The sequence below is a fragment of the Alligator sinensis genome, unplaced genomic scaffold, assembly GCF_000455745.1.
Source record: "Alligator sinensis unplaced genomic scaffold, ASM45574v1 scaffold205_2, whole genome shotgun sequence".
Taxonomy (NCBI): domain Eukaryota; kingdom Metazoa; phylum Chordata; order Crocodylia; family Alligatoridae; genus Alligator; species Alligator sinensis.
In genome coordinates, this window is record NW_005842563.1 from 353,823 (window position 1) to 369,867 (window position 16,045).

Genomic DNA, 16,045 nt, shown 5'->3' on the forward strand with positions numbered 1-16,045 from the left:
CGATTGTGAATTAGGAGCAGAGGAGTTAGGGGACAGCCGTGCCGGGGCAGAGAAAAAACCCCCTCTTCTTCTGGGATGAAGCACTCCAGTTGGAAAGCACGATCTGTGGCAGGCAGGAAATACTGGAGAGCTTCCCCTGGGGCTCTTTCCAGCGGCGAGGTGAGCAGGTGAGCAGTTATCTCTCAGCCCTATGGGTTTTGTTTATCGGCCTCCAATCTGTTAAACAAAGCTACTGATCCCTTGTGAACTTCAAACGCGCTGAGATTTCCCTCTGAAAACAGTAGCCTCACTTTTTTTTTTAAATCTGCCTTCCCCAGTGTATTGTTTGCCAGATCATAGATATGTTAATCCTTCCTACCTGTAAACAGAGAGCTGGGACAGGAGAAGGGTTAAAGGGTGAGTGAAGCTGAGCATTGTTGTGTGCTCTGTTTGTGGATAGCAGCTGCCCTGGTGAATTCAAACGAGTTGCCTTTAAAGCCCCCCCATCGTTTAGGACTATCAGCCACCATTTAGTGAATCTCCTAAAATGGAATATTTGCAAGGCTGAATAAATATGCCCCAGCTTTTCCAATCAAAACATGCCTTGACATTATTCTCCAGAAAATGAAAAATATAACAAACCTTGTTTTACTGTTTGTCCAAGGCATGGGGGGAGGGCAGAGGGGAGATTGGCCTGTGTGCCCAGGCAGGTCTTAATTACATGACAGTCATTTATAAATAATTGGATCAAATATTTTCTGGGGAAATGAAAGAAAAAGCAAGACAGATGTTTGGCACTTGGCTAAAAAGAGAGAAGGGAGAGAAAAAAAAAAAAAGGTGAGCAAAATGACAGTAAATCAAGGTTGAATGATGGGATCTGAGGAGCTGGGTCAGGGAGGAGGAATAACTGGCATGCATGCATTGCTTTTTAAGATTTTCCAGATGAAATGCAGAGTAAATGAGCTCTGTTATTATTACTGTAGCCTCCCGTGAGGTACAGCCCATGCTAAGGTATTGCTGTCAGCAAAGTTTATAAAGCTGGCCCAAGACCAGCTGGAGAACCCACGTGGGAATGGCATCAATTCAGGGGAGAGATTAAAGTTTCTCTAAGTGAGAGAGAGGCTGTTTCCCTTCCTCCCCCATTTTACCTTGGCTATTGTTGTTTGATATGTGCTGTAGTAATGCCAAGTGAGATTGGGGTTGTGTCAGGTGCTGTACAAATGCACAATGAGCGTCTTGGTGAAGGGGTCAATCCTTGCGATAGATAGGAGATGGATAGAGAAAGGACTAGTGCACAGATGCAAAGTGAACAGAGCTGCATTGCTCAGGAGGGCTTTCTTCCAAGGTGAGACTAGGTTGCTTTAAATCAACTCTCCAGTTAAAAGTTCACTTGAGTCAAACAGCCCATTGGGCTGCTGTGGTTAAGGCATACCAGTTTATGCAGGTTGTGGCATTCAAAGAAGTGCTGGTGGCTGAACATGGTGTGACCTGCTTGTATTCCTCAGTCCAAACTCACACTTGCAGTGCCGCAGCAAGGTGCCTTTACTACCCTGCCACCACACCTCTACGTACAGCAGCACACTCCTTAAACTCACATGGTTGGGGCCTTGCCTTACATCTTCCTTCTCTTCCCATCCCTGCACCCTGAAAATGCACAAGAAGTTTGGCTGCACAAGGGGAGCAGAGATGGTCTCAGTGGGGCATGAGCTGCCAACTGTAGCAGCTTGCTAAACATCTGCCCCGTGGACTAGGTGTTGGACAAAAGGCTCTTCCTTGGGGTGCTGCCCTTAAGTTACAACTCAGTGCAAAACGCTTCTGGAACAGGGGGTGAGGCTTGAAAAGCAGCGAGAGGTGTTAGGACCCTGTATGAGGAAAACAGCAGAAGGCTAAATGCTCCTCTTTGCAAGGGTGGGCTTCTAGGACAATTCCATTCAAATGCATTGAAATCAGTAGAGTTCATCTGCAGTTTAATGCCTGGGAAGAGAAGAATGAAAGAAGAACTCAATCCTAAATTATTCCAGAAATCTGTTAGGATGTTACTGCTGCTGTCATTTGCCTGTTTCCTTTCTGGTGGAAAGCTGTGTAGGAAAATGTTTTTCCCTGCTGTGCTGTTAGGACAGGCTGCCCCTTAGGTATCTCAGAACGACTTTGCAACCCAGGCCCTGGAGACCACAAGGCTGGTTTAAGTAAAGTCTTGTTCAGGGCTTGTCCTTCACAACTAGGGCAGAGGGCACCAATGGCAGCATACTGTCTCACGGGGCTGACCAGTTGTATTACCTGTCTCCCTCTTTTGAGGGTGTCTCCTGCATCAGTTGCCTATAACATTGTGGCTTGGTTTGAAGTGCCACTTGTTGATATTTAAGTCCCTTATTGCTGTGATGCCTGGCTATACCATCAAATTACCATGACCATTTCTGCTAGCGTCCAACCTTTGTGGGACCCCAGTGTCATATAACAGCTTAATTTACTCCTTACCATTGTATTATGTGAACTCCTAGAGGTTACAGTTGAGGTTGAAGTCCCTCTATGATGGGCATAGTAAGATACAGAGTAAAACAGTTGGTGCCTTGAAGAGTACACAGTCCAATCTTCTTTTTCTAATCCATGTTATGGTAAAGGAAACATTGGTATCACTATTTGACAGATGGGGAACTGAGGCACAGAGAGACTAAAAGTTTGTCTACATGAAGAAATTGACTGGTGTAGTGAGAGTGGAATGATTGTACCTCTGTAGCTTTGCTTGAATGACTTCCCATGTGAGCATTTAATTCCCAAGTAAAAGTGACTTTATTCTGGTATTTAGAAGCAGGGTAATTGTACCAGTATAAAGTCACCTTTATTCTACAATAGAATGCTCACAAAGGGAGTTATTGGGTCATAGTTATAGCAGGATAATTATTCCACTATAGCTGTGACAGTCAATTTCCCTCTAGATGAGCCCTAAGATCCTGGTTTTTAAAGGTATTTAGACAGTGCTCTGTTTAGTGTTGCAAGGCCTTAAATGTCTTAGGCAATTTTCAAAATGACTTGGGGACAGATTTGTAAGGGTACTTGGGTGCCTAAATATGAAAAGAGGTATCTAGTGGAATTTTCCAGTCAATTTTGATGACACATTGTGAAATCAGCGGGAGGTAGATGGGCAAATATTTTTTTAAATCACAACAGACACCCACCTGCATCTTTCACCCCCTAAGAATCTTGAGGAATATGGCCCTTAGGAGTGTAAATCCTATTGACTTCCAATGAGATTTAGGTTCCATAGTCTCAAATTGTTGGTGAAAATGTGAATTAGCCATCTAATTTGCTTGAATTTTTCAATGCATACTGAAGTGACATCCAAGCACCTTGACAAATCTGGGCCCAAGGGACTTGTCCTAGATCATACAGGCAGTCTGGTATAGAGCCAAGAATCTGGCAGAGCCCAAATCTTTGGGAGTCCTAATCTAGTGCCTTTACCACAAATTCCTCCTAGCAACTCCTCAGGTGTGGAACTTGCTCCCTCTGCAGATCTTTCTCCGTTTATCCATTTCCATGTTGACTAACATCTGAAAACAGTTTTGTGGCAGAGGTGATTATGGTTTTAGTGTGGCTGGGCCCCTATGCAATTTCCCCACCCCGAATTTTAGTGCAGGGAGAGTGCATCATCTGGCTTTCAGTTCTCATGACTGTTTATAACAGTTTTAATTGTATTCCACTTCAAATTGCTTGTGTAGTATCCAGCACCTTGGTTTGGTGAGCTGTCTGTAATTAATGTTCATATATTATTACTGGCAAAAAACATGTGCCTTGATGTGGCGTATTATAAATGTTTCAGTGGCTGTCTAAGCATACAGAGGCCATCTGTAGATGGTGTGTGTGTGCTTTTGGGCCTCCTCTCAGACTTCAAGGGGCTTCGAAAAGTTTACCTTTACTACACATTTCCATATGCCCTGGCCCCTTATTACAGAGGCCATATGTGTAGTAGTTCAGGGTCTGCAACTTCCCTAACACAGCATCTGTAATTATTTGATCTCTTCAGTGGGTATTTAAGGCACACCCACAGCCCCTTTCCTTATCAGATACACAGCTAATACAAGCAAATGGAAAACAAAAATCTGTTTTGTCTTCCCGCCTTTCTACCTTTTTGTACTGTCATTTGATTCCATCAGTTCTCCCTGAAATTATTTTTACAACACGGGGGAGCACACAACCTATTTTACTGAACAGAAGTATTAGAATTTCAGCAGATCTTTGGCCCCATTCTCTTCTTGTCCTTTCCTGTGCAGCCCCTGAAATGAGGAGAGCTGCACAGCTTGACTCACTGGGGCCTGGGTGTGCAGCACTTTGGAAAACATGGCTGTTTATTTGGGTGCCAAAATATGGATTACTGAGCCTAGCCTTTAAAACTGTGCTTTTGAAAATCTAGTCTCTGAGCTTTCATCTATTTGCATTAAGGCAAGTTTAAAAAATCAGTGTAGCTTGAACTCGGAGGTGTCAACTCTGCACCGTGCCCCATCTCTCTGTGATGCTGAGAGCGGCAAAAGTCCTGCACACTGAGGCAAGTGTCCCTGTGCTGCCTTACATGCCCAATGTAGAGGATGTGGCAGGGATTATAGGGAGTGCCCAATAAGCACCATGAGGGACTCTGTACTATTGAACAGTCCTTAGGCAACACGAAACAAGTGCTGTAAGTTAGAAGAGACAAAAGGGGCCATCTTGATTCCTGGACTGTCTGTGTTTCCCATCCCAGGTGGAACAGCAAAGAACCTCGCTCAGATGATAGAGTTGTCATTAAGAGGAATGGCAGTGTGGCCGTTGAATTCACAGCAGAAGGCATGGTATTGTGAAGAGCAGAAAAGTATATATTTATTATTATATTATTGTTTAAATAATAATAAAAAGTCTTTCAGAAGGTAACATTAGATTGCTGAAATGATAGATAATTAGAGGTGGTAATCTGTCAGCACATGGAAATGTATACCAACATTCAACTCCTGGAGCTGTTTTATTGTCAAGCCTCTTAAAAGTTTTCCCATAAACAAGTACATTTGTAAGACGTGAATATTATCGCAGATAAAAACCGGGCTTGTGTGCAGCAGGTAATGAGCTGGGGGTTTTTTCCCCCTCAAGAAAACGTCTGTGATTTCTGATTATCAGAGAAGTGAGCCAAGTGTGATTGCGTCCATGAAGTGTAACACACAAGGGCCAGACTCCTCACTCCAGTCTGCTGAGAAGCCAAGGGTGTAGGTGAGGCCAAGCAAGGCCCCTACACTCGTAAAATGGGGGGAATTGATGCTTGTTGCTGGACTGTGTCCTTATTCATGTGGTTAAAGCTTCTGTGGGTTTAGGGTGGCAGGGTAAACATGAGGGAGGAGGCAGAGCTGGGTAACAAGTGCAGTTATTTGAGATGTTCATTTAGGGAACCAGTGTTAACTTCCTTCCTTTCTCCGTGCTCTTCCAAGAGAAGGCTAAAGTCCAGGGGTTATATTGTAGGATGAGGGGAATGGGTGATACTGTCTAGAGCTCTGAATACAGACCAAGAATTCCCCTATACTCATGGCACCTAGATGTGACGCATCCGGCTTGGTCTACAAGCCTGTCACGGAGCCTGCTAGACTTTGGGCTTGGGTTACCTCTGGCAGGGTTAATTCACCCTTCCTGTCACCTTCTGGCTCTAGAACGATTGGAGCTGTTCTCATGTCTGGTTGAGCTCGCCTTAGTGTGGTGCTAGTCACAGCCGCAGTACTGGGGGCGCTTTCTCAGCAGCATTGTTGGAAGGCTCCTTCTGGAGCAGATTTCAAGGCCTCCCTGGGGTTTCAGTTAGGTTTTCATGCTTCAGTTCTGTTGCTGTTATAATGTCCAGTGGCGCTTGTATCAGCCAGGGGGAACCTAGCAGCAGGGGAACCAAATAAGGATGTCTGAAAGGAAATGTCAGCTTACTGTTTACAGGTAAAATGACTCTGCCAGTCCCCAGTGTTTGGAAGAGATGCCTGGGGTGGGAGCTCTTCAGTGAGCCATGCTAAATAGAGCCCTTCCGAGCCCTGTGGTCCCCTCCCAGTTATCCCAGTATCTCCAGTGCGTGCTCTTGAGTTCTCTATAGAGCTGGTAGATCCATGAGATTGGCACATCACATTACTTATTTGGATTTTCATAATAATTGGGAACCTCAGACACAAAGCAGAGAACCCCATGATGTTAGGGGTGGGCAAAATATGGCTCACGGGCCAGATGCGGGCTGCCAGGCCATTCTGTCCGGCCTGCAGGCCCCTAAAAATTTAGAAAATTAATATTTATCTGCCCCCAGTTGCCTGTCATGTGGCCCTTGATGCCTTGCCAAAACTCATTAAGCGGCCCTCCCCCTGAAATAATTGCCCACCCCTGTTAGATGTTGTACAAACACAGAACAAAAAGACAGTCCCTTCCTCAAAAAGCTATGCTCCTTTCCACTCGGTGATGCCATAAAGCCATCTCCTTCAGGATGAGGGGAGAAGGAAGAACTCGTTCTTACTCATGGGCACCTGCCACATGTTGGTTTTATGTTTTGTTTTTTCCACAAGAAGATCACACAAAACCTCGAGTAAATGTCCTGAATAAATTAAACGAGGGCTGTCCAAGTTGTAAGGGGCTAGGGGCTTGACAGACTGCACCAAGGTAAGCCTCAGGCTGCATCCTGTGAGGAATCCCCCAGGCTGCACCTTGCACCTTTGTCCCTCCTGCTTCTTTACTGCTGCACCATACGCCCCTGCAGGCCCTTCCTCCTCCTCCTCTCCCCATGGCACGGCATGCCTGTCTCCTTCTACAGTGTGAGCCCTACTGCTTTATAGTGTGCCCACGCATCCCAGGCTCATCCTCCGATCCCCCAGTCGTGCTGCCCCTGCCCTGCCCTGTTGCACCACCAGGACAGGAGTAGGCAGCGAAATCAGGATGAGGGAGGGGGAGCCCAAAGACTCTGGCTGCACCAGCAGCTGGAGCAGTTGGGAGAGCAGGAGCCTTGAGGGCTGCAACCTAACCCCTCACAGGCTGCATGCGGCCTGGGAGCCTCATACCTTTCCTCATGTAAAGGCAAGAAGACGGGCTGTTCTCCCCAGTACTGGTTCCTTCCCTCAATCTTGTGGGATGATCCCATCGTAGTGAGTCAGGTTGTGGTAATGCATATGGATTTCCACACTACATGGCAATGGGCAGCATGGCTCCTGAGGGGCTAGCAGTGTACTGCATATAGAGCCTGGCTCCTTTATGTGGACAGTCTGGCATGTGGCAGATTTCCTAAGGCATGTGGCAGATGCCTTTCTAATGCCCATCCATTGTGTGGAGAAGGGAGCTGGGGTAAATATTCATTCACCATAGGAATGAGCAGCCAGAAACTCTGGAAGCCCGGTCTCCATTATTCTCCCAGCACTTAAAGTAAGCACTCTTGTCGACTTCAATAGTCTCCCCTTTGCTTCAGCGAGCTTTGGATCAGACCTGTACTTAGACTTAAATCAGAGAGAATGATTTGGTCAACAATTATGGAAGACAGACAGTTGTGTCTGAATAAGTCCTCTTACCACTTGGCTTAATATTTTTGTCACTACAATTGCAGTGAATTCACGATGTACTGTGGACATCAGAGGGTCTTGCCATGACAGTCATCATTGTGATACCATAAGCATAAGAATGGGCTGGCACAGAAGGACCAAACGGTATTAAGAAGGAAATATTTGCAAATGCCTTTGAGTAGTGAATGGATGTGACAGGAGTAAAATCAGCACCTATTTAACTTTGGAGTCAGTGTCCCATTAGGCTCCTGAAACATTTAGGCTCTTCTGAAAAATTTGCTAAAAGTAATTTCCTGAAAAGCAAATGTAAATTAAACAGATTTATGATTCAATAGACCACATTATGTGAGAGGAAACCTGAAAAAGAAAAAGAGAATTTGTTTACAGTAAGTAACCAAGGTAATTGTGTTAATATGGGAATGCACGAATGCCAGATCATGGGTCAGGTGCCTATCTGAGCAAAATGATTGCCTCCAGCTTCATATTAATAACAACACGTTCCTATGGTAAATCTGCTTCTGTACAGTTTGAAAAACATGGGGGTTTCTGTTTCACTTAGATTTTATTCTCTGATTTTGTTAAACCTTCAGTCCTGGGAATAAGAAAGCTTTGCTGCAACCTCCATCCCAAACTCCAGGTTAAAGTAGATTACTGTACAGGGAGAACATGAAAGGAAAGGGGACATATACATTCTTGCATGGGTGTGTCTCACACTAGTTGTTAAAGCCATCCCATATCACAACTTCTGCACTAAGTGAGGTAGCATAAGATATTGTGTCCTTTATAGTCATGTATTGCTAGGGTGCAGTATGAGAACAGTTGAAGTATCTTGCTACAGGTCATAAGAGTGCAACTCCTGCTTGGTATCATTTGGAAGGCTGCCCCCAGTTACCCCACATGTGAAGGAATACTTGGTTGTTAAGGCTGGGCAGTGTAAGACTAGCCACCTCCTTTTATTGTATGCTGATGGCTACAGAAGGCTACCAGTGTGCCTTTAACATGGCCTGCTATGGCCTGCTAGGTTTTTTTATTTTGCGGGTAGAAAGAGGAGATGTTTTTAACAGCTGGAAAATAAAGATTACATGTTAGGAAGACAATGTGCAATACATAAGAACTAAAAGCAAAAGGAAACGGCCCATCCCTTTTACATGGAGATAAAACCTATGCTGCAGGGCAGTCTGGACTGCCAAACCTGACATTGTGATGTGCATGTAACTTTCCATGTCACGTATATGGGTATAAAACTGGAATAATCCCATTTAAATCAATGGAATCACACTGGTGTACCCTGTTGTCTTTTTTACCTACCCACTTAGGCACATTGCAGCACCTGAATTCAGAATCCCCTCAGAAATAATTGGATTAAAGCACTCACTCCTCCTTTGAGGAGCTGGAAATGGCTTTCTATGTGTATCAGCTGACTGGATGGTGCTGTCTTCATACATGGCATGGGAAGTCCTCTGCTATACCTTCTTTCTACCCAGTGTTTTTTATGGGTTTCTACAGGTTTGGGTAGGAGAGGGGTTTCCATCAGCAGACAACCACCATGTAAGCTACTTGAGCCATGTAATCAGATAAACTCCAGTAGTGTAGATGAGCACCATATCTCATCTATACTGACTGGCTCCTTTTGCAGCCACTGGCTTGGCCTTGTGCAAGGGAGGGGTGTACAAGAGACCTCCTGCAGGCAATATGCATGTTGGTCTATGCAGGATCATGCCCACAACAGTACGCAAACTAACGGCCAATTCCTGATGCATTTGGGTATGTATTTGCTGTGTTACAACATAATGAGCGGCACTGTATCTTGGCTGGATAGTCTTTGGTGGCTTGGAGAAGATCTATACAGGATCAGCCTGTGGTCTGCAACCTGTCATTCCCTGCTTCTAACTGTGGATCTGATCCAGAGCCCATTGAAAACAACCTCTAGTTTTCATGGGCTTTTCACCAGGCCAGTCCATCATGCTTTATACTTGTAGCTTTAAACAAATCTCTCTTTACATCCTTGGGGCCCGGAAGCTCCAGCTTTCTTCAGAGGGATGCTCATTTTAATGTTTTTTGTATTATCCATATGTTCATCTGGTATATTCAGTTCCAGGTTTCTGTAGTATCCATATGTTCATCTGGTATATTCAGTTCCTAGGATCTAGTATGTTTTATTTTCTCATGTGTTTTTTTTTTTTTAGATACTAAATGCTAGGAAATAACTGGCCACTTTACAAAGCAAAGCTAACTTACAAAGACCCTAACAAGGTAATCATTTAGAGCAAGTCCTGCATTCATCTGGGAGGTCTAGTGAAATTTTAATCACACAGTACCTGCCTTTTAAAGCTCCTCACGCTAAAGATGTAGACCACGTGTCATAAATACTATTTTAGTGGAAAAATGCCTACTGCAGCAGGACAATGCTTAATTATATGTAGGCTGTGTGTGATCACTGAAGACTGGAAAACAGGAAAGAGGTAAGTACATAGCATCCTCCAGGCTCTTTGATTTCAATAGGGGTGTTGCCACATTGAAGCCTGCAGGACTGCACATTGTCACCACATCACACAGAGAGCAGTGGCTAATCATCAGAGTATCTGCGCCTGTGATGGCTCTGTTGTGACTTGCTGTGGCATGAAGTACTTTGGACATGGCACTGTTTTTGCTGCATTCTCGTTAGCCATTTCCCTTTTGTGCTCTAAGGGCAAATCCTTCCCTCCTCACTCCTGGCCTTGCAATGAGTGCGGCAAGGATCCTCGCAGAGGGAGCTGCCTGGCGCTTGATCCGCACTGATTTCTGCAAGGCTGATTGTGACCAAATCGCAATTAACTGTGAGGAGCCTGCTAATGCATCGCCCCGTCAAATGCAATCAAGCTGCTGCTGCTCTGAGATCCGGAGATCTGGGAGCAGGATGTGAACCCCCAAAGCAGGCTCCCTGCAAAACTCTACAGCCCAATCCTGACCATCTCTTGCACAGTATTTCAGAGGGAGGTGGATATTGTCTACCCCCAGTCCTTGCTGCTGTCAGCCCCTTTGATTGAAATCTTGATCTCTTTTTTTTGTTTGTTTCCCGGGAAAAAAAAAAAGAGAAAACACTCTCGATGCTTAATCCAATTAGCTCGTTTGCATGTTTCTCCCGAACTCATTGCAAGCTAGTAAATATGCTCCAACAACTAGCTAATGTCTCCAGGATTGCTTTTCTCTATTTGCATAGAGAACACATCAGGGCGGGTTGTGCTCCGCGGTGCACCTTGTGCAAGGTTTCTGGTCGCTTTTCCTTCTTGACTCGACTCCGCGCTGTTTGCTTTGTTTTCCAAACTTGTGCAATGAAAGCAAACCCGAGGTGTGGATCTCAATAGGAGGGAGGATGGAGGGGAAAGGCTTGCCAGAAGACAAGCATGGGGAGGGGGAGGATTTCAGAACCACGGAAAGATGGTTTGATGACCAGCCGTCGTTTGGGTACTTAAATTAATTCGGGGGAATTCGGAAATAAATGGCAGTGTTTTCAAGCCGAGCAGCAAAAGCAGAGAGCTGCTTCATAAAAAGGTGCTTTTGCAAAATAATCTCTCTGTATACGCGCACGTGTACGCACAATGTCACACGCAATTGCACAGAAAAGAGTTGAGAAATCTGCTGGTTTAAAAATCCCGAATAAAAGTCTAAAATATTCCCAGGTCAGAGGGGCACTGTCTCATTAAAAGCACCATCGTCCTGAAACTGCAATGCAGACATTAAAGTGCAGTATTTTTCAATTAGAGCTGACGAATTCAATCAAAATTCCATAGATTAGGATGAAATGAGGCATGGGTCATTTACAGGGGAATTTAATTGCAGAGCCATTAGACAAATAGTATATTTGCCATTCTCACATTATCCATCATTTTAGACATCAATAGAAGGAACAGCATCTTTACTAATACTGCAGCACTTCCCAATCTCAGCCTGTAAACACTCCCTTTCCCATAGCTCCTGATTATATCTGATTTCATTTAAAGCCATGGGGGATTATAAATGTTCATGCAATCAGGTTCATTAGGACTTCAAAATCTCATTTCTGATTTGTATTGCTTTGCGGATCACCCGCCTCAGTGCAGCTTGTGCAAAGCCTCTGCTTTTAAAGTCAACTGCTACTTCATTACAGTGGTCGGCTCGTACAGTATTATTATTATTATCATTATTATTATTATTATCATCATTATTATTATTATTACTTTGCCCACTCAGTCCCAGACACATTTTTAAGGGTGTAAAAAAAAAAAAAATTCCCACGTCCGTATAGGCTCCCCCTCCCAATAAAAAGCCGGGACCCGATTCTTAGTATTGACTGAAAGTTTTAACATTGCTGCTTAGGGGCTCAGGATCAGGTCCCGATTCAGTAGCGCGTCTTGCTGTTAAAGTGTTAACAGCTCAGCTATGGGGATCAGACAAAATGCAAACAGAGGAAAGGATCTTGCAATACCCCATATCCGAAAAGAAGAAAAAAGGGGAATTGTCACTCCCCTGTGTAGCATCTGGGGGGAAGGGGAGGCTTGCATTTCTATGCCATCGAGCGTTGCAATGCATCCCAGGGGTGATCTCTGGGACCAGGGGAGTCTTGTCATGGTCTGAGATAATCTCGGGGATTATTGGATCTAAAACAACTGTCTGTGGCAGTGCCAGAATCCCCCCTTGACCGGGTTAGAAACCTGAGTCACCACTTTAGCAAGAGCTGGACCATATTGCAGGGCAACGCGGATCTGTCCCCAGTAGCCTCGGTTGAAGGAGTCACACTGAGACCAGCACAATGTTCCTAGTTCATGTTCAAAACACACATTTTTATTAACTTCCGATGACTCATTTAAGTATGGGGAGTTTCTATGTGCATGTAAAACAACCTTGATTTCTCTAATATCTATCTATCTATCTATCTATCTATCTATCTATCTATCTATCTATCGGTGTAGATGTATATATATATATAGATATATTTAAAAAGCCAGGGCGTCGAAGCTCGGTGCTATTTGCATTTTATTGTTGCAAGGCACAAACAGAACCAGAAAGACAGACTAGCTGAAGTCTCGGATATTTTCTCCATAATAGCACTTTAATATTAACTGCATTTCATAAAACACATTCGTATCCAGATAGACTTTAAAAAAATCCAGAAAACCCTCATTTCACCCAGATGTATTGTGTGCTCATTGCTGTGTTAGCTGCCTCAGTAATTTAATTGGAATGAAACGTGAAAAATGTGTCATTTTTGAAGAATTTATGCATCACTTCCTAGAAATCTCATTGTGTTAACTAGCAGCCTACTGTGTTCTGTTTAGCAGTCATAATCGCATTTTTATGTGTCTCTGTATTATAAGTTAATGTGACCTCCTGTCTTTAGCTGATGAAAAAAATGATCCCTTCCCATAACATCTGCATCAAAACAAGGAGCTGGCAGGAAAATACTGAGATGTGCATTTCGAAACCTTGCAAGGAAACTTGCTAACTTTGCTCAGAGATGGGGAACAAAATATGTATAGGGAACTGCCTACCACACACATGAATAATTACACCCAGAGTAAAAAACCCTGCATTAAGCGTTGTCGACGGCAGCTACTGCGTTTTCCATCATGTTTATTGCTTACAAATTACATTACAAAAGAAATTTAGTCCCTTTTTATTGGAGTGCTTAAGCAAAGACTGTTAGTGTTGCAGAAGCACTGAAATGCCACTTCTCCAGATAAGATGTCGTCTGCAAACCTATGTAGTTACACTCCAGGGTTAAGTGTATAATTTTACTAAAGGACTCGTTGAGAATGATGCTGTCATTATAGCATCAGGATCTGAAAAAAAAAATAGAGGCAACTTAGAATTGCATTTACGTACAAATACACAGCCTATAAAAATGCTGGAGCTGAATGCAGAGAAGGCAGGAGCACAACCCAATAATCAATATTTTAATTACGGGATCTCTCTTTTATTGGGGTGGGAAGGGCTGTGCAATGCTATAGGCTCCTATCGCTAAACAAGGCTGACAAGTAGGATGTTTTTAAGCCCTCTGGATTGTAATGGAGAAGGATTCACTCCCCAAGCCAAACTCCTGGAGCAGGTAACTCCACTGGCCGGGCGATGGGTGCGACTGTTGTGCCTATGGCGCCACCTGGGGGTTGTCATAAAGATGCCTTTAAACAATGCGGCAATCCCAACTCCTTTCAGACGGGCTCTTTCTTAGCTACAGAGAGCGTTCTGAGAGCTTTTGCACCGTGGCCGATGATGCCTATAAACCTAGATGCCGATCTAAAGCCTCCCACAGGCTTTTTGTTCCAGACCTGGGTTGGCAAAGATGACCAAAAAAACCAACAAACCCCCTTTAAAATGGTTGGGGTAGGAACATCTGGTTAAACCAGTGACATCTGCATCAAAACAAGGAGCTGGCAGGAAATTAGGGATTTAGAAAATAGAAACTAGAGATTTAATTTACTATGATGGACTTGAATTCATATTCAATAAATTATAGGCCACTCAAATGCTGTGCATCAATTAAGACCTTTCTCCTATTTGCAGGTATCCAGGTTGTAGCCCTCTACTCTAGAGGCAAAAAAGAATCAGGGCTCGTGGTAGAGGTGATATCTTTTATTAGACCAACTAGATTTTTGCAATTTTTAAAAACAATCTAGTTGGTGTAATAAAAGATATCACCTCTATCATGAGTTCCGATTCCTTTTTGCAGAGCAGTTTACCTTTCCATTGTGGTTACATGCTCTGTTAGATTATACTTTGGGCTGCCTGTTTTTACTACCTTGTCTCACGTTTCCATTCTGAAAGAATTAATCACACGTTATGACTATTGCACTAAAATATGTTACTTTATTGAACATACCCCAGGGAGGAGTTGCCTGGCTACTATTTGTGACAGGTAAAATGTGCCAATATGATATGTGAATATTACATACCAGTGTAGTATGTTGTTGCGTCCTGTCCATCCCCCCACATCCCCCCCAGTACTCATATAGACACAGTCATGACAAAGACAAATTGAGAGGAAATTTGCTGATTCTGATATGATGGAACTTGAAGCTGACACTGCTTTACAGACTGAAAACTGTCAACCAGAAAAAAAATCTGGAAACAAATCAACCTGAAAAATACTACAGAAAATCAAAAACAAATACCTACCCCAAGTCATGGCCTCACTGATACCTGCTGAGGATTTCATTATTGCTATCAAATGCATATGGAAGGGGCTTTCATACTACAAGGCTGGGTGTCTGCATCGCATGCTCAGATAAATAAATAGATCTAAACACATTTGCTTCAAATTTTGCAAATTTAGTACTTGGCCTTCCTGGCGCATTCCTTCTGGAATGATACAAAATAGTGTTCTGAATTAGGCCTCAATTCACAGGGTACCCAAGTGTGTGTGTAACATTTAGCAGGTCATGTTCTGGATCCCGACAAATCAATGAGACTCTTCAGGTGCTTAACATTAGACATACGTTTGCTGATCTTGTGCCTAATTCCTTTCCCCAGGATGTTTTCTTGCACATACGCAATACCATGAGCTACAGCTAACGGAGGATTCCTCACTCTAGTAGGCAAAGGTAGGAAAAGATTTAATGATTGGAAGTTGAAGTTGGATGCATTTAGACATGAAACAAGGCACAATGCTTTTAAGGGTGAGGATAATTAACCATTAGAACAACTTATCAAGCACTGTGTGGCTTTTCCATCACTGGGGAGTCTTCTATGTAAGACTGGATGTTTTTTGCAAAAGGCATGTGTTAGTACTAACAGGAATTAATTCAAGGCCTGTAATATGCTGGAAGTCAAAGTATATGTTCATAATGGTCACTTCTGGATTTATAATTCACAGGTTTATACTAAAAATGGGTGAAATCTTGCTCACACAGAAATCAATAAGAATTCTGTCATTGACTTTAGAGAGTCGGGGATGTCACTCATTATATAATGTTCCTTTACAATACGTGCTGTAGACTTGGATGTTTTCAAAACGAGCCAAAGGGATGTTCCTTACTGATAGCCATGGAGCATTTATTGGAAGTTTGGCAGACAAGGTTCTTTGGGTGAATCTGATATCTTTTATTAGACCAACTAAAATGGTTGGAGAACAATTTTTAAGCAAGGTTTTGGGTTCAAAAACCCTTCGTCAGGCAAAGGAAGTTTCAGCAGTTGGTGTGTGCTCTTCCTGGATGGAATGAAAAGTAAAAAAAGCCAGAGGCTGGGCTGGTATGCATACAAGACAGGCAGTCAGCGAAGTTTGGCACTTAACTCCCTTAAGCTTGTTTGAAAACCCCTGATCTCCTACTGGGATGCCAGAGGGTTAAGAAGGGAACAGCTGCTATCATGCTAAATCTCCATGTTTTCATCAAAATTCTGATACTTAGTTTTAATTTTCATTTGTCACATGTTAAATATTCTTTGGAAAAAACACAGTACTAAACAAAAACCTGACATTCTTCCCTTCATCTTCAAATGGAAGCTCCCTAGTGGTTTTGTGTCAGTCTATGCTGTGGCGATTTGAGGTGCTCCATCATGTGCCAAGGCCTGGTGCACAGAGATCCCTCTTCAAAGCT

At 43.5% G+C, this 16,045-nt stretch overlaps 1 protein-coding gene across 1 annotated transcript in view; it reads right to left on the bottom strand.

Annotated features, from left to right (window-relative positions):
- LOC102383236 (homeobox protein GBX-2) overlaps nucleotides 1-7,084 on the bottom strand; it is a 13,831-nt gene extending 6,747 nt beyond the window's left edge. The window contains exons 1-2 of the mRNA XM_006032342.2: nucleotides 7,005-7,084; nucleotides 2,706-2,820 (exon numbers count right to left, since the gene is read on the bottom strand). Coding sequence (XP_006032404.1) covers nucleotides 2,706-2,820; nucleotides 7,005-7,084 — 195 coding nt within the window. The remainder of the gene's footprint in view (nucleotides 1-2,705; nucleotides 2,821-7,004) is intronic.
- Nucleotides 7,085-16,045: the final 8,961 nt, after the last annotated feature.